Genomic DNA, 25,936 nt, shown 5'->3' with positions numbered 1-25,936 from the left:
TCATGGAAGTTGTGTATTAAGGCAGACAAAGACATGTGAAGTCTGAATAACCAAAACCATGAAGTGTGTACACACATGTAGGTGCTGGTCATATAATTAGAATATCATGAAAAAGTTGATTTATTTCAGTAATTCCATTCAAAAAGTGAAACTTGTATATTATATTCATTCATTACACACAGACTGATATATTTCAAATGTTTATTTCTTTGATTTTGATGATTATAACTGACAACTAATGAAAATCCCACATTCAGTATCTCAGAAAATTAGAATATTGCTTAAGACCAACAAAAAAAAAGGGATTTTTAGAAATGTTGGCGAACTGAAAAGTATGAACATGAAAAGTATGAGCATGTACAGCACTCAATATGTAGCTGGGGCTCCTTTTGCCTGAATTACTGCAGCAATTCGGTGTTGCATGGAGTCGATCAGTCTGTGGCACTGCTCAGGTGGGATGAGAGCCCAGGCTGCTCTGATAGTGGCCTTCAGCTCTTCTGCATTGTTGGGTCTGGCGTGTGGCATCTTCCTCTTCACAATACCCCATAGATTTTCTATGGGGTTGAGTTCAGACAAGTTTGCTGGCCAATTAAAAACAGGGATACCACGGTCCTTAAACCAGGTACTGGTAGCTTTGGCACTGTGTGCAGGTGCCAAGTCTTGTTGGATAATGAAATCTGCATCTCCATAAAGTTGGTCAGCAGCAGGAAGCATGAAGTGCTCTACAACTTCCTGGTAGACGGCTGCGTTGACCTTGGACCTCAGAAAGCACAGTGGACCAACACCAGCAGACGACACGGCACCCCAAACCATCACTGACTGTGGAAACTTTACACTGGACCTCAAGCAACATGGATTCTGTGTCTCTCCTCTCTTCCTCCAGACTCTGGGACCTTGATTTCCAATGGAAATGCAAAATTTACTTTCATCAGAGAACATAACTTTGGACCACTCAGCAGCAGTCCAGTCCTTTTTGTCTTTAGCTCAGCCAAGACGTCAAGTCAGCAGTCTTCCCCGTGATTGTGTAGCCTACAGAACTAGACTGAGAGACCAGTTAAAGACCTCTGGAGGTGTTATGAGTTAATTAGCTGTAGCGCCATGGCCTCAATTTGCCCTGATTAAATAAAGTACATTAATGCTGTCTCAACACAAAAACCTGAGTTTGCAGCTGGAGACAGAGACTGTGCTTTCCACCCCAGTTGAGAAATTCCTAAGTCATCTGGAGATCTTCAGATAAGTTTTGGAGATGTCCCCAGATGGTCCAACACTGCTTCCAGAGGAAAACAAAGCTGTAATTCAAAGTTCTTCAAAGGGAAGCCCTCGGCTTTTATTGGTTAAATTTCGGTCATTATGAATTACATGACATTATAATTGCTTCACGTCAGAATTTGAGCTTCTCCAGGCCAGGAGAACCCAAACGTTATGATCAAACTAAGGCAGGAACCTCTCAAGACTACAAAACGTCCCCCACGACAAGATGGGGCCATAAATCTTTGAGTCTCCACGACCAACTACTTTCTTTGTTTAAAGCAAAGGAAAACACCTTTGGTTTGAAATAAAAAATTAGATCAGTATTTCTTTCATTGATATCTAAAGACTTATAATGTTTGTTTGTATTGATTATTCAAACTGCTTTGCATGTAATCATTCCATTTATTGACGTGTTCATTTTAACTGATGTGTGTATGTGACCTTTCTGCAGTATCTAAAATGTTGAGACTGAAGTATTCTGTTTATCCAAAGGGTGTGTTTAAGTGACTATGAATAATGTGTCCATTTGAGTGTCTTAGAATAATAGTAGTTCAAATTAATTAATGTGTTTAAATAGTTGAATCATTTCTGTCTGACCTTTTTTGAAGACATGAAGTTTTTGTGAGATTACACACCCTCAATGGGTGGAGTTTGGTGATGTCAGTCCCCTTTAAAAATTAGAACAGAGTCTTGCCCCTCCCTGTCCATTTTCTGCCGCTTCTACCTCCTTCTCTCTGCTTTCTTCTTTGTAAACGCTTAATTTTTTTTTTTTGGGGGGGGGGGGGGGGGGCAAGGCCGCATTGCTAAGCTAAGCTAAGATACCACGTGGCATTCATTCATTCTTTAGTTTTGGACAAACGAAGTTTTAACCTGACGCTTTAAGGTGCGTCAAGTCTCTTGATTTTTTAAGGGGATTTACAGAAAAGTGACTTTTCCTTTTCATAATTTTTCAAGGCTTTTAAAGTTTACCTTTTTCTAAATTCACAAAGATTTTTAATCTGGTTCAAACAACCTTTTTTAAAAAGCTACTAGGAACCATTTTCAACAAACACCTTCTACCTCTTGGTTCCTGCAAGCTGACAATGGAGCTGATTTCAAACCTGACTGCAGGCAGCTATAACCTCTGACCCAAGTGAGCTCACACTGCCCAGAGCAGAAATATTGACGATGGATGGACAGAACCAACCCTCCAACAGCAGCTAACTGTCCCAGTCCAAGCTCCATGAAAGAGGTTTGTTGTCAATGGATACAGGTGGCTCCCTTTTTAAAAAATATTCATGCTTGTTTAATATTTTTCTTCATAATTGGCTTCACAATTCATCACTAAATTCCAATCAGATTTATTTCTTAAAGTTTTGAGCTTTATCTCTCTTCGTTCCAATGTCTCATGAGTGAGTAAGAAAATTGTTTCCATGAATGAACTTATTTTCGATCACTGTCCATAAAATGCCAGTAAAATGTCCATTTCTTGTATAAATTGTAAATAAATTGTAAATATTTTATGCTGTGGCTTATTTTGTGCTCAAAAGGAAACTCATGGTCAGCCGTATTGTGAGAATTCAGACTTTCAGATCAGAGATTGATTAAATTAAAACGAGACTGATTAATTCATTTGAGACTGATAAATTAATGTTTAAATTATAGTACCTATGCTATATAAAAAATTAATAGATGGTGCCCCAATTACTGATTAAATAATAAGTATTAAACCCTAAATTAATTATTTTGGTGACCCGTTACATTGGGCCTAGTCCAATCTAATTCAATTTAGGAGTTTAATTACTTATTCACTATAAATTGCTACATATTTATGGTTCCCCGTGTGTGGGTGATTCAGTAATAAATAAATTATTTTATTAAATAAATGTTACATCTTATGGTGCGCCCATGTGGAGGCATAAAGATTTAAACAAAAACATTACATCTTTTGGTGCCCCATGTGGCGCAATTCAGTAATAAAGATTTAATTAAAATGTTACATAGCTGATTAGAGTGTGACACTAGGTGTCTTCAATATTGAACCTTTTCACAATATTCTAATTTTCTGAGATACTGAATTTGGGGTTTTTATTAGTTATCAGTTATAATCATCAAAATTAAAAGAAATAAACACTTGAAATATATCAGTCTGTGTGGAATGAATGAATATAATATACAAGTTTCACTTTTTGAATGGAATTACTGAAATAAATCATCTTTTTCATGATATTCTAATTATATGACCAGAACCTGTGTGTGTAAATATATATATACAGAGAGGAAAATAAGTATTTGAACACCCTGTGATTTTGCAAGTTCTCCCACTTAGAAATCATGGAGGGGTCTGAAATTTTATACATAATTTTTAGACAATTAAAAAAAAAATAAAAAAAAATCCAGAAATCACAATGTATGATTTTTTTAATAATTTATTTGTATGTTACTGCTGCAAATAAGTACTTCGGCACCTGTGAAAATCAATGTTAATATTTAGTACAGTAGCCTTTGTTTGCAATTACAGAGGTCAAACGTTTCCTGTAGTTTTTTCACCAGGTTTGCACACACTGCAGCAGGGATTTTGGTCCACTCCTCCATACAGATCTTCTCCAAATCTTTCAGGTTTGGAGTTTCAGCTCCCTCCAAAGATTTTCTATTGAGTTCAGGTCTGGAGACTGGCCAGGCCACTCCAGGACCTTGAAATGCTTCTTATGGAGCCCCTCCTTAGTTGCCCTGGCTGTGTGTTTGGGGTCATTGTCATGCTGGAAGACCCAGCCATGACCCATCTTCAATGCTCTTACTGAGGGAAGGAGGTTGTTTGCCAAAATCTCACAATACATGACCCCATCCATCCTCCCTTCAATATGGTACAGTCGTCCTGTCCCCTTTGCAGAAGAGCACCCCCAGAGTATGATGTGTCCACCCCCATGCTTCACGGTTGGGATGGTTTTCTTGGGGTTGTTCTCATCCTCTAAACATGGTAAGTGGAGTTGATTTCAAAAAGCTCCATTCTGGTCTCATCTGACCACATGACCTTCTCCCATGCCTCCTTTGGATCATCCAGATGGTCACTGGTGAACTTCAAACGGGCCTGGACATGTACTGGCTTGAGCAGGGGGACCTTGCTGCCCTGCAGGATTTTAAACTATGACAGCATCATGTGTTACTAATGTAATCTTTGTGACTGTGGTCCCAGCTCCCTTCAGGTCATTGACCAGGTCCTCCTATGTAGTTCTGAGCTTTCTCAGAATCATCCTTACCCCCACAAAGTGAGATCTTCCCAGACCGAGAGAGACTGAGAGTCATCTTGTGTTTCTTCCACTTTCTAATAAATAATCATAACAGTTGTTGTCTTCTACCAAGCTTCTTGCCTGTTGTCCTGTAGTCCATCCCAGCCTTGTGCAGGTCTACAGTTTTGTCCCTGGTGTCCTTAGACACCACTCTGCATTTAATCATTAGTGATCGATCTCTGCTCCCCTCCACAGCATGTCTTTTTCCTGGTTCTCTCCCTCAGCCCCAACCAGTCCCAGCAGAAGACTGCCCCTCCCTGAGCCTGGTTCTGCTGGAGGTTTCTTCCTGTTAAAAGGGAGTTTTTCCTTCCCACTGTAGCCAAGTGCTTGCTCACAGGGGGTCGTTTTGACCGTTGGGGTTTTACGTAATTATTGTATGGCTTTGCCTTACAATATAAAGCGCCTTGGGGCAACTGTTTGTTGTGATTTGGCGCTATATAAATAAAATTGATTGATTGATTGATTGGCTATGGTGGACAGGTTGGAGTGTGATTGATTGAGTGTGTGAACAGGTGCAATTAATACAGGTAAAGAGTGCAGAATAAGAGGGCTCCTTAAAGAAAAATTAACAGGCCTGTGAGAGACAGAATTCTTGCTGGTTGGTAGGGGGTCAAGTACTTATTTGCAGCAGTAACATACAAATAAATTATTAAAAAAAATCATACATTGTGATTTCCGGATTTGTTTTTTAGATTATGTTTCTCACACAGGGTGTTCAAATTATATATATATATATATATATATATATACGAGGTCTGTCCATAAAGTATCGTACCTTTTTATTTTTTTCAAAAACTATATATATCTACACTCAACAAAAATATAAACGCAACACTTTTGGTTTTGCTCCCATTTCGTATGAGATGAACTCAAAGATCTAAAACTTTTTCCACATACACAATATCACCATTTCCCTCAAATATTGTTCACAAACCAGTCTAAATCTGTGATAGTGAGCACTTCTCCTTTGCTGAGATAATCCATCCCACCTCACAGGTGTGCCATATCAAGATGCTGATTAGACACCATGATTAGTGCACAGGTGTGCCTTAGACTGCCCACAATAAAAGGCCACTCTGAAAGGTGCAGTTTTGTTTTATTGGGGGGGGATACCAGTCATTATCTGGTGTGACCACCATTTGCCTCATGCAGTGCAACACATCTCCTTCGCATAGAGTTGATCAGGTTGTCAATTGTGGCCTGTGGAATGTTGGTCCACTCCTCTTCAATGGCTGTGCGAAGTTGCTGGATATTGGCAGGAACTGGTACACGCTGTCGTATACGCCGGTCCAGAGCATCCCAAACATGCTCAATGGGTGACATGTCCGGTGAGTATGCCGGCCATGCAAGAACTGGGACATTTTCAGCTTCCAGGAATTGTGTACAGATCCTTGCAACATGGGGCCGTGCATTATCCTGCTGCAACATGAGGTGATGTTCTTGGATGTATGGCACAACAATGGGCCTCAGGATCTCGTCACTGTATCTCTGTGCATTCAAAATGCCATCAATAAAATGCACCTGTGTTCTTCGTCCATAACAGACGCCTGCCCATACCATAACCCCACCGCCACCATGGGCCACTCGATCCATAACACTGACATCAGAAAACTGCTCACCCACACGACGCCACACACGCTGTCTGCCATCTGCCCTGAACAGTGTGAACTGGGATTCATCCATGAAGAGAACACCTCTCCAACGTGCCAAATGCCAGCGAATGTGAGCATTTGCCCACTCAAGTCAGTTACGACGACGAACTGGAGTCAGGTCGAGACCCCGATGAGGACGACGAGCATGCAGATGAGCTTCCCTGAGACGGTTTCTGACAGTTTGTGCAGAAATTCTTTGGTTATGCAAACTGATTGTTTCAGCAGCTGTCCGAGTGGCTGGTCTCAGACGATCTTGGAGGTGAACATGCTGGATGTGGAGGTCCTGGGCTGGTGTGGTTACACGTGGTCTGCGGTTGTGAGGCTGGTTGGATGTACTGCCATATTCTCTGAAACGCCTTTGGAGACGGCTTATGGTAGAGAAATGAACATTCAATACACGAGCAACAGCTCTGGTTGACATTCCTGCTGTCATCATGCCAATTGTACGCTCCCTCAAATTTTGCGACATCTGTGGCATTGTGCTGTGTGATAAAACTGCACCTTTCAGAGTGGCCTTTTATTGTGGGCAGTCTAAGGCACACCTGTGCACTAATCATGGTGTCTAATCAGCATCTTGATATGGCACACGTGTGAGGTGGGATGGATTATCTCAGCAAAGGAGAAGTGCTCACTATCACAGATTTAGACTGGTTTGTGAACAATATTTGAGGGAAATGGTGATATTGTGTATGTGGAAAAAGTTTTAGATCTTTGAGTTCATCTCATACGAAATGGGAGCAAAACCAAAAGTGTTGCGTTTATATTTTTGTTGAGTGTATATCTATATATAACTATATCTGGAAATGGCGGAATGAAAAGGACTTTTTTTCCATCAGAATTTTTTCAGAAGCTGTTAGACTGGCACCTGGAAACCATTCGAAAAATTTATCTGGCTTTCAGTGAAAATTTTACGGGCTTCACAGAGAATAAGGACTTTAACTACAGGTTTAAGGACCCCTTTAAAGGACGGTCGGTGCGCCGCGCTGCGAGCTGCGACGATGCGGCACAAACCACTGGATCATTTCTAAGCTGATGGCTCTGTGGATACGAGACCGTCGTGTGCTCTTTCTCTGGTTATCACAAGACCTGGACATCAGCCATTTTCCGGCAGATTTCACTTTTAACAAGAGATTTTGTCATGGAAAGCCGAGCGGAGGCTTCGCGCGTCACGACCGATTCGCTGATGAAGCGAGACAAAGGAACAGCTCCGTTTCGGCGTGTTAGAGGACAAGTTGGGACATGTCCAGCTCTCCACAAGTTCTTTTATACTCACTCGACTGGTAAGCACTGAAAGCCGAGATAGACATGTCCCAACTTGTCCTCTAACACGCCGAAACGGAGCTATTCCTTTGTCTCGCTTCATCAGCGAATCGGTCGTGACGCGTGAAGCCTCCGCGCGGCTTTCCATGACAAAATCTCTTGTTAAAAGTGAAATCTGCTGGAAAATGGCTGATGTCCAGCTCTTGTGATAACCAGAGAAAGAGCACACGACGGTCACGTATCCACAGAGCCATCAGCTTAGAAATGATCCAGTGGTTTGTGCCGCATCGTCGCAGCTCGGCGTACCGACCGTCCTTTAAAGGGGTCCTTAAACCTGTAGTTAAAGTCCTTATTCTCTGTGAAGCCCGTAAAATTTTCACTGAAAGCCAGATAAATTTTTCGAATGGTTTCCAGGTGCCAGTCTAACAGCTTCTGAAAAAATTCTGATGGAAAAAAAGTCCTTTTCATTCCGCCATTTCCAGACAATGAAAATCCGACGAGGGGGCGGGACCACTCCTTCCACAAGGCGTGCTCACAGGCGAATGACGTCACCGACAGGCGTGGAAAAACTCACGCATGCGCACGAGGGTTCAAGCATGTCTGACGTAAAAACATATGAATGAAATCCATATAGTTTTTGAAAAAAATAAAAAGGTACGATACTTTACGGACAGACCTCGTATATATATATATATATATATATATATATATATATATATATATGATAGGGAGAAATGTGTGTATGGTCTCACACTCATTTTAATTGACCATTCTTTGACCTCAACCCCAATCCAGCCTACAGCTACTACACCAACTTCCTGAAAGTGGACGTGAGTCAGTCTCACCCGGTGATGAAGGCATTCTGTGCGCTGCTGGTGGACATGATGGTGCTCCGTGGCAGCATGCAACAGAAAGCACAAGATGCAGAGGAAGGTAGAGACACACTTACACAGAAGAACAGCAGCACTTCTTGCATATCTGCAAAGGGCAGCAATCCACCAGATCTGGGTTTCTGTCTGGCTCTGGAACAAATTGTTGACAATAATCTGGTGCACCTTCACTCCAGTTTGATCCAAGCTATGTGTATTGATTTTAGAGTTCCTGATTTTAAAAAAGAGCAACTGTGAAAAATGTTCAATTACAGAAAGTTAAAAAAATAATAATTTATGAATCCAAATGATGTGGATAATCACCATTTAGGTTTTGTATTCTTGTACAGATTATACAATGTCATGCCCGGCAGGTGCCAGGCACCCTGCAACTCTCGGACTATTGGATGTAGAAGTACTCATGGCCTTTAATTCAGGCTCTGGTTTGGTACACAGGTGATCAGTCGGCGAGGCAGAAGCACAAACAGGGTCAGGCAAAAACGCAGTCATGGGCAAGCAGGGTTCAAAGGCACGAGCAGACACAGACCTCATGGGCGAGGCAAAAGGCACAGTCAAAAAACACAAGGCAGGATCTGGATACACGGCAAAAACAGGACTAGACAAAGCGCTGGTGAGTGTACAAAGACAACAAACGAGCAAGGGTGTGGTGGCTGGGTGGAGACTAAATAGGACAGGAGTTAACTAGGTACACGTGAGGAACAATCAAGAAGGAGGCGTGGCTAGTGAACGAAGATACTTCATTGTGCAAGACAGTGAGGGAGGACAACTTAAGGTGGAGTGAAGAAAAGACAAAGATATGTGAACAGGTGCACAAAGCGTGAGTGAAAGAAGACAAATCGGACAGAGTTAAAGTGAGAGAAAAACATGACAGGTGCAGGATGTGAAGTGAACATAAATAACTGGGCGTGAGACAAGGACATGAAAGCAGGTGCAGGATGTGAAGTAGGAACAAGAGGCAAAAACAAAACTGAGCTATAACTGAATAAGAGTCAAACAGGAACATGGACTAGACTAAACAAGAACTGGCAACATGGACTAGAATACAAGACGGAGCAAAATACTAAAATGACATTAAACAAAAACTGACTAAAGAAAACTAGGCAGTAATACCAATCATAAGAAGAAGCAGTGAACAAACAATAACAAACAAACAAATCCTGACATAACAGTACAACAAATATTATAACCAAGAAGAACAAGAGATAACTAAACAATGACTGAAAACTAGAACAGAGTGAAAGGCCAAAGTAAAAAGTAACAAAGAAAACAAAGTGACAAAACAGAAAATAACCATATGATGAAAATGAAATACCTAGTGAATCATAAGAATAAAGTGGCAAGAAAAACATGACAGAAAATCACATGATGAAAATAATAACTAATAAATCAAAGGCACAGCAGATGGGAAACCACGAAAAGGGGAAAAATAAGGGTTCGACGCCCTGACCTGGCCCAATCCGTGACATACAATAGATTTTCAGAAAGTGATTGTAATATGTTGTAAGTAAAATGTAATCCTTTGCATGTCCTGAACGGGATATTTAACCTTTGTGCCCAAAGCACAGGAAACTGATGTACAAGCACATTTCAGAAAACGTTGGTACAGTGTAGCACATGGGGTTGCTACTGCATTTTTTAATTTCAAAATTTTCAACACATTTTCCATACAGTCTCAGCTTTTTTCTGGTTTAGTGTTGTATATTTTGACACTTATCTCTTACTCCTGGTTTGATGTCCTCCTCCCTTTTGGCTTTTAGGGATTCAGGAGAACCCACAGAGAACGGAATCCAACAGTCGACGAGTTCACGCTCGCTGGCAGTTGCTGTACACGCTGGTCCACAACCCATCACTGCTGGGCTCCAGGAAGCACTTCCAGTCACGGCAGACCTCTGAGACCTTCCCAAATGGCACACCAAACCACAGAAGCAAGAAGGAGGGCAGTAAGCCGGTCACTGAGCTGGGTGCTGAACAGGCTGTTGAGTCTGTCCAGTCCACAGAGACCGCAACTAACTCAGATAAAATTGAGGAAGCTCTGGAATAAGAGGAGATCATAAGACTCATAGAATGCTTCAGCTCAAATCATACTATCTGTGGTATGTTCTCAAATGTCTAATGACTACTTACTGTGAATACTGATCTGTTCATTTTACACCAGCTACAGGTGAGGGGGATTACTGGGCCTCCAACAATGTAGTCTTGAAATACAATCTTAACCTCTGCTTTAACAAGACAATCCCTTATACAAATGTACGTCAAACTGAAGGTGTGTGTGTGTGTGTGTGTGTGTGTGTGTGGGGGGGGGGTGGTGGTGGTGGTAATATGACAGTTTATCAATCTACTCTGCATCACAAATGTTCAACACAGATTCCCATCATTTGTGTTTGTTATATTCCAGTCCATGTGCTGTGATTTGCACGAGTGGAGCACAACAAATTCAGCCACCACAGTAGTTATTTGGCCTGAAACACACCAGATGTGTTGTGTATGCATGGAGGCAGGGCACGTGTTGATTTTCATTTTAGCAGTTTAGTGCAGCAGATAAGAGAATATTTAGAGTGGAATCCTGCAAATGGTGATACAAGCATCACATTCAGCACAAATACTCCTTGGACATTCCTCTGTTGAAAAAAACAACAACTGGTCACTTGAATTTTCAGTCGGTGGTCAGGTAGAGGTCAATTGAAGAATTACACAGGGGTCAAAATTACAAGATGCTCCAATTATGTTGAAAACTATATCACATTATTTGCCTAATCATAAAGATTCCAAAAAGGTATAGTTTGGACTATCTGTGACTGAATTCTGTGGAGTTATGGGATAAAAACAGCAAGAATGGTGACAAAGGTCAGTTTCAGTTTGTACAAGGGTCAAAAATTAAAGTTGCTCCTATTTTGGTAACAAGTGATGCAAATTATTAGTTAACAGAGTTTTAAAAAGGAATATTTTGGACCATGTATGATGCTTAGTTATTACGTTACACGGTAACATATGTCACGTCATAGAATCCAAGGGACGTTGACCTTCTTTGACATTTACTTTGGGGACCAACCACTCAACATTGTCAAAACTGTTCTTCATTTGACCCCTACCTGACCACCGATTGAAAATTCAAGTGGCTAATCCATTTTTTTTTCAAAAGAATAATATCTAGGGTGTATTTGTGCCAGATTTGGTGCTTGTATCACCATTTGAAGGATTGTTTCAGTTATCTAAGGCACTGCGCTGCGGTGGTTTGAATCATATTTGTCTAATAGATTACAATTTGTTCATGTAAATGGGGAATCTTCTTCACAGACTAAGGTTAATTATGGAGTTCCACAAGGTTCTGTGCTAGGACCAATTTTATTCACTTTATACATGCTTCCCTTAGGCAGTATTATTAGACGGTATTGCTTAAATTTTCATTGTTACGCAGATGATACCCAGCTTTATCTATCCATGAAGCCAGAGGACACACACCAATTAGCTAAACTGCAGGATTGTCTTACAGACATAAAGACATGGATGACCTCTAATTTCCTGCTTTTAAACTCAGATAAAACTGAAGTTATTGTACTTGGCCCCACAAATCTTAGAAACATGGTGTCTAACCAGATCCTTACTCTGGATGGCATTACCCTGACCTCTAGTAATACTGTGAGAAATCTTGGAGTCATTTTTGATCAGGATATGTCATTCAAAGCGCATATTAAACAAATATGTAGGACTGCTTTTTTGCATTTATGCAATATCTCTAAAATCAGAAAGGTCTTGTCTCAGAGTGATGCTGAAAAACTAATTCATGCATTTATTTCCTCTAGGCTGGACTATTGTAATTCATTATTATCAGGTTGTCCTAAAAGTTCCCTAAAAAGCCTTTAGTTAATTCAAAATGCTGCAGCTAGAGTACTGACGGGGACTAGAAGGAGAGAGCATATCTCACCCATATTGGCCTCTCTTCATTGGCTTCCTGTTAATTCTAGAATAGAATTTAAAATTCTTCTTCTTACTTATAAGGTTTTGAATAATCAGGTCCCATCTTATCTTAGGGACCTCGTAGTACCATATCACCCCAATAGAGCGCTTCGCTCTCAGACTGCAGGCTTACTTGTAGTTCCTAGGGTTTGTAAGAGTAGAATGGGAGGCAGAGCCTTCAGCTTTCAGGCTCCTCTCCTGTGGAACCAGCTCCCAATTCAGATCAGGGAGACAGACACCCTCTCTACTTTTAAGATTAGGCTTAAAACTTCCTTTTTGCTAAAGCTTATAGTTAGGGCTGGATCAGGTGACCCTAAACCATCCCTTAGTTATGCTGCTATAGACGTAGACTGCTGGGGGGTTCCCATGATGCACTGTTTCTTTCTCCTTTTGCTCTGTATGCACCACTCTGCATTTAATCATTAGTGATCGATCTCTGCTCCCCTCCACAGCATGTCTTTTTCCTGGTTCTCTCCCTCAGCCCCAACCAGTCCCAGCAGAAGACTGCCCCTCCCTGAGCCTGGTTCTGCTGGAGGTTTCTTCCTGTTAAAAGGGAGTTTTTCCTTCCCACTGTAGCCAAGTGCTTGCTCACAGGGGGTCGTTTTGACCGTTGGGGTTTTACATAATTATTGTATGGCCTTGCCTTACAATATAAAGTGCCTTGGGGCAACTGTTTGTTGTGATTTGGCGCTATATAAAAAAATTGATTGATTGATTGATCTGCTGCACTAGTTGATTGCAACTTGCACATCACTTGCACGAGGGAAGCATCCCAGGAGAGTCCCAAGTATAATATAGTAATATGTTGTAATGTATACGAGGTCTATTAGAAAAGTATCCGACCTTATTATTTTTTTCAAAAACCATATGGATTTGAATCACGTGTGATTACATCAGACATGCTTGAACCCTCGTGGGCATGCGAGAGTTTTTTCACGCCTGTCGGTTACGTCATTCGCCTGTGGGCAGTCTTTGAGTGAGGAGTCATCCACCCGCTCGTCGATTTTTTTCATTGTTTAGGAATGGCTCAGAGACTGTTGCTTTGTTTGATCAAAATTTTTTCAAAACTGTAAGGCACAACTGAGTGGACACCATTCAATAAATTCAGCTGGTTTTCGGTAAAAATTTTAACGGCTGATGAGAGATTTTGGTCTGGTAGTGTTGCTTTAAGGACGGTCCACGGCGCCTGATGGCGATCTGCGCTTCGAGGCGGCAGCGTCTCACCGTTTCAAGTTGAAAACTTCCACATTTCAGGCTCTGTTGACGCAGTAAGTCGTCAGAGAACAGAGAACTTTCAGAAGAAGTCGGCATGAGGAGTTTATTCGGACATTCCATTGTTAATGGTCATTTTGTAATGAAAGAACGTGCGGGCAGAGTCGCATGTCGGGCTGGACCCGACCGCGGGGGGTCGCGGCAGGAAAAACACCTCCGTTGGAAATCTTAACGGGCAAGTTAGAACATGCCCAAGCTGTTAAACAATTTCTCAGTTACTCACTTGTTGAAAGCCATTAAAAGCCGCCTGAATTCTACAAATGGTTTTCAACACGGAGGTGTTTTTCCTGTCGCGGCGCACACAGATTTGCCGAGTCGTCACGGAAACGACTCTGCGAATTTGCGCGTACGTCTTTCATTAAAAAAAATGTCCTTAAACAGTGGAATGTCCGCATAAATTCCTCATGCCGGCCTCTTCTGAATCTTCTCTGTTCTCTCACGATGTCCTGGGTGAATTAAGCCTTAAATTAGGATGTTTTCAGCTCGAAACAGGCCGACGACAGCGCCTGGAAGCGCTGCAGGACGTCCCGCTCCGTGGGAAGTCCTTACACCGACAGAAACACCCCATAATCTCTCATCAGCCGTTAAACTTTTCACAGAAAACCAGCTTAATTTCTCGAATAGTGTCCACTCGGATATTCCTCACAGGTCCAGAAAAAATTTTGATAAAGCAACGCACGCCGTCTCGAGCAGCGTGTGAAACAAAGGAATTCAGCCGAGAGGGCGGGACCACATCTCACTCAAGGCCTGCCCACAGGGAAATGACGTCACCGACACGCGTGAAAAAACTCACGCATGCGCACGAGGGTTCAAGCATGATTGGTGTAATCGCATGTCATTCAAATCCATATAGTTAAAAAAAAAATAAAAGGGTCGGTTTATTATCTAAGAGACCTCGTATATGTAGATATGCAGATAGTTCAGTGGATAAGCAGCTGGCCTGCCAATATGTAGCCTCAGGGCCTATACATGAGCTGTCAGCTGACCACTGGAAAATTCAGCTTCATGTGCTGGTTAACAAACATACAGACACACTGATTGGTCTCTGTAAAATGACAGTTACTCCATAGAAAGATAGTGTAGAAAAAAAAAACATTATCAAAGACAAATAATGTGTGAAGATACACAATAGAAGCACAGCTGAATCACACTCCAGTGTAAATACATACACATGTGTGAGCTGCGGCATTGAAGCGGCTCAGCTGCGATACGCACACAACACAGGAAGTGTAAAACAGGGGTAATGATTTTAGAATCTCAGTCCTTAAACTCACACACGGTTATTTTTTCTAAATTCACTGGGATTCTCTAGTACATACTGTGCAAAGGTTTTAGGCATCGCAGATTTATATTAAAAATAACGTTTGATGCCCCTCCACCGGCCCCATTTTTTAAATGGGCATGTTAACACATAATCATTTCCAATAAAAGGTGAATATGTGAGCTACATTTTTTAAATTCCACAATAATCATAACTTTTTGTAAGTGTACTGGCCAGTAGAATACCACACAAACACAGTTGCAAATGATCATGCAATATTACTAAAATGATTGTAAAACTCATGGTTTAAGTCACGTTATCGTTAAAATTGTTTTACGGTCCTGTGGCGTATACTCTGGTGTGACTTATACTCAACAAAAATATAAACGCAACACTTTTGGTTTTGCTCCCATTTTGTATGAGATGAACTCAAAGATCTAAAACTTTTTCCACATACACAATATCACCATTTCCCTCAAATATTGTTCACTAACCAGTCTAAATCTGTGATAGTGAGCACTTCTCCTTTGCTGAGATAATCCATCCCACCTCACAGGTGTGCCATACCAAGATGCTGATTAGACACCATGATTAGTGCACAGGTGTGCCTTAGACTGCCCACAATAAAAGGCCACTCTGAAAGGTGCAGTTTTGTTTTATTGGGGGGGGGATACCAGTCAGTATCTGGTGTGACCACCATTTGCCTCATGCAGTGCAACACATCTCCTTCGCATCATCTGTGAAGAGAACACCTCTCCAACGTGCCAAACGCCAGCGAATGTGAGTATTTGCCCACTCAAGTCGGTTACGACGATGAACTGGAGTCAGGTCGAGACCCCGATGAGGACGACGAGCATGCAGATGAGCTTCCCTGAGACGGTTTCTGACAGTTTGTGCAGAAATTCTTTGGTTATGCAAACCGATTGTTTCAGCAGCTGTCCGAGTGGCTGGTCTCAGACGATCTTGGAGGTGAACATGCTGGATGTGGAGGTCCTGGGCTGGTGTGGTTACACGTGGTCTGCGGTTGTGAGGCTGGTTGGATGTACTGCCAAATTCTCTGAAACGCCTTTGGAGACGGCTTATGGTAGAGACATGAACATTCAATACACGAGCAACAGCTCTGGTTGACATTCCTGCTGTCAGCATGCCAATTGCACGCTCCCTCAAATCTTGCGACATCTGTGGCATTGTGCTGTGTGATAAAACTGCACCTTTCAGAGTGGCCTTTTATTGTGGGCAGTCTAAGGCACACCTGTGCACTAATCATGGTGTCTAATCAGCATCTTGGTATGGCACACCTGTGAGGTGGGATGGATTATCTCAGCAAAGGAGAAGTGCTCACTATCACAGATTTAGACTGGTTTGTGAACAATATTTGAGGGAAATGGTGATATTGTGTATGTGGAAAAAGTTTTAGATCTTTGAGTTCATCTCATACAAAATGGGAGCAAAACCAAAAGTGTTGCGTTTATATTTTTGTTGAGTGTATATACCAAAAAGTCACACGTAGACAGAACCCAATTGTCATATCAGTTGTCATCAAAGTTAAAATTCATCACACATTTCATTTATTTATGAATATTTATCAGGTTTTTATATTTTTAATGTTTTTATGGTGCAATAAATGTGTCTAAAACTTTTGCACAGTACTGGAGGTGAAACAATATGGGCCCCAGTGGAAAGGTTTATGTCCCCAAGATCTTACATGAATATGAAACATTGGGTTTGCTTGTGTAATCATGTAAAATCCTTAATTTAGTCATTTCATACATATGTGCACAGACATTGGGTTCTTGCACATATATTTCAATGATTTTGGTTCAGACAACCCTGGTTTTTATGTTTTTAATTTCCATTCAGTTATCTAATCGATCTAATTGTCTATTGAAATTTGTCTGTTTATACTGTAGTTAAGTGTAACTTTTTGTATTAATCACAGAGCGAAATCAAAAATACAGAGGTGAAAGTTCCATAATTTCACAAAGGATGAACAGGTCATAGGTACCTGTTATTTTACGCTTTTATTTCCAGTGTGCTATTTTAACATAACTAATCTGTAAATGCAGAAGAACAATAAAAGGCTCAAAGTGAGTTGAAACTGAATCGTTATATTTGGTCTTTATTGTTATGTAGAATAAGCAATGGTACCCATCGACAAGAAGACACAAGGTGTTGGCAGACAGGTTGAGTAGGTACATGAAGAACAAGAGCAATCCAAGATTTCTGACGTCCGCCAATCCAGATCCAGATCACCTCCAGAATTCAGTGGAGTCTTCCATGCCATAATATCTATCAGTGGTGCAAATTTTAACCTTTATTTAACCAGGTTAAACCAACCAGGAGACATCTTTTACAAGGGAGACCTGGACAATTAAAAAGTTTCTAATCCCCCTAACCTGCATGTCTTTGGATGTGGGAGGAAGCTGGAGCACCTGGACAGAGCCCACGCAAACACGGAGAAAACGTGCAAACTCCAGAAAGACCACAGATGGGAATCGATCCCATGACCTCCTTGCTGTGAGGCAACAGTGCTAGCCACTAAGCCACCATGCTGCCCAAATTTTGTGAGATTCCGTGATGTAGTTTTGACATAATCCTCCAAAGCCTATATGAAGTGAAATCTTGATCCTAAATCCAGATCACCTCCAAAATTTAATGGAGTCTTCCATGGCCTAATATCTATCTATGGTGAGAAGATCATCAAAATCTGTGCAGTAGTTTTGATGTAATCCTGCTAACAGACAGACAAACGTGACCAACCTTGGCAGGAAAAAAAAAATCCCTATTACCTCAGAGAAGGCCTACAAACAGACAGATGTGACCTATCTTTGGGCAGTTTGGTCCATTCCTCTTTTCAGCACCTCTCAAGCTCCATCAGGTTGGATGGGGAGCGTTGGTGCACAGACATTTTCAGATCTCTCCAGAGATGTTCAATCAGATTCAGGTCTGGTCTCTGGCTGGGCCACTCAAGGACATTCACAGAGTTGTCCTGAAGCCACTCCTTTGATATCTTCGCTGTGTGCTTAGGGTCATTGTCCTGCTGAAAGATGAACCGTCACCGCAGTCTGAGGTCAAGAGCGCTCTGGAGCAGGTTTTCATGCAGGATGTCTCTGTACGTTGCTGCATTGATCTTTCCCTCAATCCTGACTAGTCTCCCAGCTCCTGCTGCTGAAAATATCCTCACAGCATGATGCTGCCACCACCATGCTTCATTCTAAGGATGGTGCCTGGTTTCCTCCAAACATGACTCCTGGTATTCACACCAAAGTTCAATCTTTGTCTCATCAGACCAGAGAATTTTGTTTCTCATGGTCTGAGAGTCCTTCAGGTGCCTTTTTGCAAACTCCAAGTGGGCTGCCATGTGGTTTGTACTTTGTCACCTCCCTCACTAAGGCCCTTCTCCAATCATTCAGTTTAGATGGGCGGTCAGATCTAAGAAGAGTCATGGTGGAACCCAACTTCTTCCATTTATGGATGATGTAGGCCACTGTGCTCATTGGGACCTTCAAAGCAGCAGAAATGTTTCTGTACCCTTCCCCAATTTGTGCATCAAGACAATCCTGTCTCAGAGGTCTACAGACAATTCCTTTGACTTCATGCTTGGTTTGTGCTCTGACTGTCAACTGGGGAACCTTATATGTAGACAGGTGTGTATACATGTCCAATCAACTGAATTTACCCCAGATGGACTGCAACTAAGCTGCAGAAACATCTACGGATGATCAGTAGAAACAGGATGCACCAAACACAATTTTAAGCGTCACGACAAAAGCTGTGAATACTTTGTACATGAGTTTGCAAAAACCTCAATTTCAATTAATTTATTTAACGCCAAATCACAAAGTTGCCTCAAGATGCTTCACACAAGGTCTAACCTTACCAACCCTTTAAACTTTTTTCAGTCATTACAGGGTATCATGCAGAACTGTGAAAAATGAATTCCATCATTTTTGAATCAGGCTGTAACAAAATGTGCAGCGCTGTGAATACTTTCTGGATGCACCATACTGAGCTGTAGAGATGAATGTGACCCAACAATACTAACCAAACTGTTCTTTAGAGCTGAAACTGCATTTTGTGGTTGAATATACTGCAGGTAAAAGCACAAACTCACATTTGATTTGACAATGTTGGTTAAAGCAAGCTACTTTGGTATGAAATAAAGTAAGTAGGTTGCAGAGACTCAGTAAGTCAATTAACAGAGTCTTGAAGTTGGAAACTAGATCTGGTTATGTCACCCTGCTTAGCTGGGCTGACACACACAACCTGGTTGTGGCCAGTTTGATGTTTAAGTGAAGCCCTCTTAGCATGTGGTGTCAGAAACAAATTGGTAAAATGTTAGTGGACTTTAACCATGTCCTTGTAAGACTCCACTACACAGAGCAACAGGCTTTTTAATTCTTCATGGCAGAAAACTGTTCAGTGCAGATAGTGTTACTTTCCTTGGTGGCATAAAAAAAAGAAAAGAAAAACCAAATACACCCCACCCACACGTCTGGTGCTGTACAGACTGCAAGGAAGTTTTCAAGAGACAATGGCAGCCAGAATATGCATACTTAAAGAAGACTATTCAGATAGGTCAACTGAAAGACTTTCTGCTAAACTTTAAGTTTGCTTTTTCATTTCAATTATGATCAGAAGATTCTTCCATACTGGCTTGGCTGGCAAAACATCTAGAGAGCAGACTGTTGTGTTGCACATGCCAACAGCCTTTTGGAGTCACGTACAGCACATCCTTTATACTTTGCAGGGTAATGTGAAGGCAGATTTGTCAGGGAAGTGTCCATCAGCTGCTGTGTAGCACAAGAACCTCTTTGAGCAGAGTCACCAGGCTGTGGAGAGCACAGATTGTTTCTAGGAAGGTCTGCAGGAAAGTCATCTACAGGTGGTTCACCTCCACTAGATTCATCTGGAGGAGGGCTCGACATTAAAGTAGTTGTGGGCTGCCGAGTTGCACAGGCTGAGCACCTTCTCGAAGCCTCTTGCGTGAAGCATGCGTGCCATTTCCTGGGGCAGTCTGAGGCTGTCACCCACTGAGTCTTCCAGTTGTGAAGCTTGTTATTTTAGACAACAGCTGACAAGACTAATTCTGTTGTGCACCTTTACCATGTGTGTTGATGTGACAATAACAGCATCTTGAGTTTTGTTTTGGATCACATCATCTTGTCCTCATTCTCTTCGGTCTCGTTTCCAGAGGCAGTTTCACTGTAACATTTGTTGTTCCACAAGTAACCACAGGCAGTGACTCTGGATGTTTACAGGCTGCCAGAGTCGTCATATTTGCCTTCAGTAGCTGATCAAAGTAATGAACTGCCAGTGGCTGAACCTGAAGCATTCACAAAGAGATATTTGCTTCAGTTTAACCCAACAGTCACCAACTCTACCACTGCAGTTGATCAGATGGTATTCACACTCACGTAGTTAGGTCTGCCACATTTTATCTACATTGGGGTGGGTTACGGTTCAGCAACACCCGTCTCTGTTTTGTCTATCACTGACAAGGTCCAAGAATAACCTGCATCTCTTCCACCTTCAAAATCAGAGGCAGCAACAGGGGTTGATGTTAGCACAAATATTTTGAAGTACCTCATAAAAATATGGGGACTGTTAAGAAAATGCAAGTCATTGACCACATGATCCAGTCTAACCCCTGTGAAGTTGAACCTGCCCCCCAAATCATGCAGGTTTCACTCCAAAAAGCTGCCCGTCTGACAGAGCTTGAAAACTTAAAAAAAAAAAAAAAAAAAAAAAAAAAAAAAAGCCATTTGCCCATTTCTGAAGTTCAGAAACTGGCCATAAATGCTCACATTAGAGACAATGTTTCTGTAATATTTTGTGTGTGATATGAGAAAATGCTACTAAAAAAAGCTTTCCTTATTGGTTTACAGGCAACATTTTGGAGAGAAACATGCATACTTTGTTTTGTTTTGTTTTGTTTTTTTTGGGGGGGGGGGGGGGGGTAGACTAGATCATTTGGTCCATGATGTGCATTTTCTTATTCATAAGAGTTCCCATATTTTTAAGGGGTAATACACCACCCACTAGCAGCAAGTTATCAGTTTTCCCAAATTGCACTGTTGATACTTTGTGCTTGCGTGTATTTTAGGTAATATTCAGGAGCAGATCTCAGTGAAGCCAGTCAGCACTTCAAATTAAAACCAGAAGCTGAAGATTTAGTTGATCATAAACCCCGTTTGGTCAATACATGGAGCGTGTAATGGACAGACAAGTATACCCCCCCCAAATTGTGTTATGATACTGTAGTTCAAATTAAATCAAAATCAAATCAATTTTATTTATATCAAATCAATTTTATTTATATAGCGCCAAATCACAACAAACAGTTGCCCCAAGGCAAGGCCATACAATTACGGAAAAACCCCAACGGTCAAAACGACCCCCTGTGAGCAAGCACTTGGCGACAGTGGGAAGGAAAAACTCCCTTTTAACAGGAAGAAACCTCCAGCAGAACCAGGCTCAGGGAGGGGCAGTCTTCTGCTGGGACTGGTTGGGGCTGAGGGAGAGAACCAGGAAAAAGACATACTGTGGAGGGGAGCAGAGATCAATCACTAATGATTAAATGCAGAGTGGTGCATACAGAGCAAAAAGAGAAAGAAACACTCAGTGCATCATGGGAACCCCCCAGCAGTCTAAGTCTATAGCAGCATAACTAAGGGATGGTTCAGGGTCACCTGATCCAGCCCTAACTATAAGCTTTAGCAAAAAGGAAAGTTTTAAGCCTAATCTTAAAAGTAGAGAGGGTGTCTGTCTCCCTGATCTGAATTGGGAGCTGGTTCCACAGGAGAGGAGCCTGAAAGCTGAAAAAGCTAAAATTAACAGCCTACTGGGGTGACAGACTGAATGAGGAAACACTGATTATGTAGCTGAAACTGGTCTTCTGAACAGTTTGTCATTTAAAGAGTTTCAGTAGAACGACTGAGTAATTTCATTATGTTGAAAACGCGTCAAGATTCATATGGTCGAGGGCAACAAAGCTGAGCTTGTGTTGGATTTACAAAGTAAAGAGCAGTGTTCAGTTTCATGCGAGACTTGAAAAGTGCAAGAATCATGCACCACTAACACAACATCAAAACGTTTCACTGAAGTGAAAATACGTCGGCCAGCTGTTCTATCGACTTACACAAGAGGTCATGCCCATCTCCATGTTGCACCCTCTGTGCATTGAAACCTTTGTCATATGTAGTCTACCCTGACTGACATGTAAACCATCTGATCCTGTAGCAGACAGACAGACCCAAGTGATCTGCAACAACATTAGCTTGCACATGTTTTAAGTTGTTTCTATGGTTAATATTTACCCATAGGTCTCCGTAGCAGCCAACATAAGGAGGTTTCAGGAAAGACATCTCAGAGATAAATATCTACAGTCCTACTTCAAACCAAGATATTTAAATGTGCTTACTGCATTCAGACATTTAAAGACAAAATATTCTTTGATCTTGAGGAATGCAGCAGTTATGATAACAGCATGTTCTGTTCATGGGAAATTTCTAACTTACCCTCCAAATGCAGACCAGTGTGTCTGATGAGGGAAAAGCAAATCAGAAGAGCATCTTCACCACAGCGATAATGTGGCTGACCAGAGTCAGACTTCTTGCTGTTGTCACCATGAGCCAAGACTGAAAGGAGAACAAGATCTAGTTCACAGCAGAGCTACAGTTCATTTACCTCAGGTTCTACCAACATCAGCAGAAATACTTAACTGAAGCTTTAAGTTATAATAAAAGTGCCATTTTTTTTTTTTTTTTTTTTTTTTTTTTTTTTTACACAATTTAATGATGCCCATTTGTCACTTTAAAAAAAAGTTTTTCCTTGCAAGGCTTATTGTTTGATTGACTCCTCATGTTTTAGAGAACTTTGACAGCTAACTGAAACCTTCTAGAGTGATACTGAGAAATAGCAACACTTACATATACCGCTGATCATCCGTCAGGAGACGGACGCTGACTTCACATGACGAGTAGGCCTGTCACAGTAATTACTGCATCAGCTTATCGTTTCATAAGTAAAACAAAAATACTCATTCCGCTGGCCACAGTACTTGTATTATTAATACAAGATGCCAACATTTTCAAGAGTAACAATGCTTCTATCCATCCATCACTGCAGGAGGCCCAACACCTCAGGCCCTGAGGAGCCTTCAGCCCATTACCATGGTTTTGGGAAATACGTACTTTCAAAATGTTATTCCCCCCACCAACTTTCAATTCCAGTGTTTCATTTTGTTCAGAATTTATGGTTCATTACTCCTTGATTAAATGTACTTGCATTTTGGATGTTACGTAAATAATATAAAAATTCACCAAATATACCACAGGCCAAATGGTAATTGTTAAAAATAAAACTCAACAAGAACTTCTACACTGACATCAGGGCTTTTCTTTCTTTGTTCCGCGGACCTGGCGGCTCAGACTCAGAGTCCTTCTCTCCTTCAATATTGAACCAAACTGGCCTCAGCAAACCAAACCAACCCAAATCCAGAACCTCAAAGACCTCTTCAAACACTCTGAAGATGTGGCCATGATTGACCTCCATCAACCACAAACAACCAATAAGCTGATGAAAGCATCTACCTGAAGGTTGAAAAAGCCTCCAGGACAATTAGACACACCTGATCAGCACATAATTAGAAGGTGAAAGCTGAAGAGCACGTGAGGCCAAGCAGAGGGTTGCCATGCAAACTGCACTGTTGCCATGTCTGCTTATTGGAAGCTTTTTTAAACCTCCACCTGCAGGTGCTGATTTGGGCTTCTTCCTGCATTTCAATAATAATATCCAAACTGGAGCAAAATAATCAAATAATCCTTAAGTCATATTTTCCATGAAAACTCAAAAAAGACGAAGAAAAAAAGAAGAATTCAGGAAAGGGTTAAAAAAGTTTTTTTGCCCCCTGTTTTTGGATAACTGTATATTTTATAATATTTATTACTGCGTTTGACATTTCCACATAAATCATATGAAGAAAACATATAGAACTATATTAAGGTGTTTGCATGCTTTAATTTGGTTGAATCAGTTTTTAACACTGTAAGTCTATTTTCTTTATTTATTTCACCCTGATATGTTATTTTAAATTAATGCTGGAGGTTGTTGGCAGGAGATGAAGTTTATTGTCATTTGTCACAACATTACTAACAAGTTAAATACGTAAGTAAAGAAACAAATAAACAAACTTGAGACATCTGATTCATGCAGAGAAACTGAATCATCTGCACTTGCAAAATGGCAAAAATGTCAGGATATGAGATTTGTCATGTCGTTTGTTTTATTTTCTGGTCTGTTTTGTTACTTTTAGGTTCATTTGTTTTCTTGTATATTTATTCTCTTGCTGTTTTTTCCTGCTTGGGTCTGTCTGTCTCCATCTCTCTTGTCTGTCTTCTGTAATATTGTAACATTGTAACATTAGATGGAAATATCACTCATCAAATAGGTTTCAGAATCATCTAAAGTAGCCTCATACTTACGGATGCTTCCAAAATAACTCCAGGGTGCATTATAGAGACACAAATCCGACTGACCACCATCTCCAAACTAAGCCATCTTGTGCTTGCATGCAGCAGTGCCTCCATATAGCTTGTATCACAAAGTGTACAAAGTTGCTGGAGGTGGAGGTGAAGAAACTTTATCTCCTCCCAACAACTTCTACCATGTTCCCCCTGAATAAGAGTCCCTTCAGCTGCTCCCTTGTTTTGCACTCGGGGTCACCACAGCACATCTGAGGTGGATCTGAATGTTGAACTGGCAGAAGTTTTATGCCAGATGCCTTCCTGATGCAACTCCACATTACATGGAGAAATGTGGCAGGAGTGGGATTTGACCCAATGTTCCCCCTGAATATAAAATATAAAACACATATCAGTGTGAAATAAATAAACAGTTTTAAAAACTGTGGATCTACTTTGACCAAATTAAAACATGAAAACAGTATAACATGGTTCTATGTAAATTTCAAAAGCAATATTACATTTAATAAAATATACAGTTATAAAAAAAACAACAAAAACAAATAAACAAAACAAAAAGAACACCAAGAACATTTAAACCCTTTCCTGAATTATTCTGCTTTTTCTTTTTCAGGTTTTCATGGAAAAATATAAGTGAAAGTTTATTTGATCATTTTATTCTTCAAATGCCAGAAGACCCCAAATCGCCAACCTGCAGTTGGAGGATAAAAACCGGTTCCAATAAGCAGACCTGGCAACAGTGCAGTTTGCATGGCAACCCTCTGCTTGGACTCACGTGCTCCTCAGTTTCCACCATCTAATTATGTGCTGATCAGTTGTATCTGATTGTCCTGGAGGCTTTTTGAACCCTCAGGTGGACATGATCAGCAGCTTGTTACTTGTAGTGGTTGAAGAAGTGAATCATGGCCATATCTCCAGGATGGTTGAAGAGGTCTTTGATGTTCTGGATTTGGGTTGGTTTGTTGAGTCCACTTTGGCTCAACACTGAAGGAGAGAAGGACTTTGAATCTTGGGTCTGAATGTCTTGGGTCTGTCAGCTACGGTTTGTGTGTTAATCAGCGTAGACAACACAATGGCTTCAACGTACAGATGTGGTGTAGACCATAATCCTGAAACAGGAGGGTGCAACATGGAGACGGACATGATTTCTTGTCTACACTGCTGGAACAGTTGGCAGAAATGTCACTTCAGTGAAACCTGAGTGTCTTGTTAATAGAGTTGACACTTGGAGTTGTGCTTGACTGCACTTTCAAAGGCTGACAGTTTGGTTTAAAAATCATAAAGGAGCTAAACTGTCACGTTGGCCTCAGACATACAAACTGATGAAACTGCACAGTTGTTCCACTGAAATGACACTAACTGTTCAACTGCACCATTAATCAGTGTGTTCACTCATTAAACAGCTGATCGCTTAACAAGTCTGGTGTTAATTAGGTCCATAGTATCATAACATGGAGTCATTCACCAAGCAGTTGATGTTTGAATGGCTTCTTTCTGCTTGGGTTTCTTTACAACCACAAATACAACCCCTGGCAAAAATTATGGAATCACTGGCCTCGGAGGATGTTCATTCAGTTGTTTAATTTTGTAGAAAAAAAGCAGATCACAGACATGACACAAAATTAAAGTCATTTCAAATGGCAAC

The 25,936-nt window shown here is 41.1% G+C and overlaps 1 protein-coding gene across 1 annotated transcript in view; it reads left to right on the top strand.

Moving 5' to 3' along the window:
* LOC117500756 (receptor for retinol uptake stra6-like) overlaps positions 1-10,551 on the top strand; it is a 68,096-nt gene extending 57,545 nt beyond the window's left edge. Inside the window, exons 16-17 of the mRNA XM_034159532.1 lie at positions 8,225-8,362; positions 10,077-10,551. Coding sequence (XP_034015423.1) covers positions 8,225-8,362; positions 10,077-10,360 — 422 coding nt within the window. The 3' untranslated portion in view covers positions 10,361-10,551. The remainder of the gene's footprint in view (positions 1-8,224; positions 8,363-10,076) is intronic.
* The last annotated feature ends 15,385 nt before the right edge of the window (positions 10,552-25,936 follow it).

The sequence above is a fragment of the Thalassophryne amazonica genome, chromosome 2 (genome assembly GCF_902500255.1).
Source record: "Thalassophryne amazonica chromosome 2, fThaAma1.1, whole genome shotgun sequence".
NCBI classification, from domain to species: Eukaryota; Metazoa; Chordata; class Actinopteri; order Batrachoidiformes; family Batrachoididae; genus Thalassophryne; species Thalassophryne amazonica.
The sequence above is the reverse complement of the archived record's forward strand: the minus strand, read 5'-3'. Positions and strand labels throughout refer to the sequence as shown.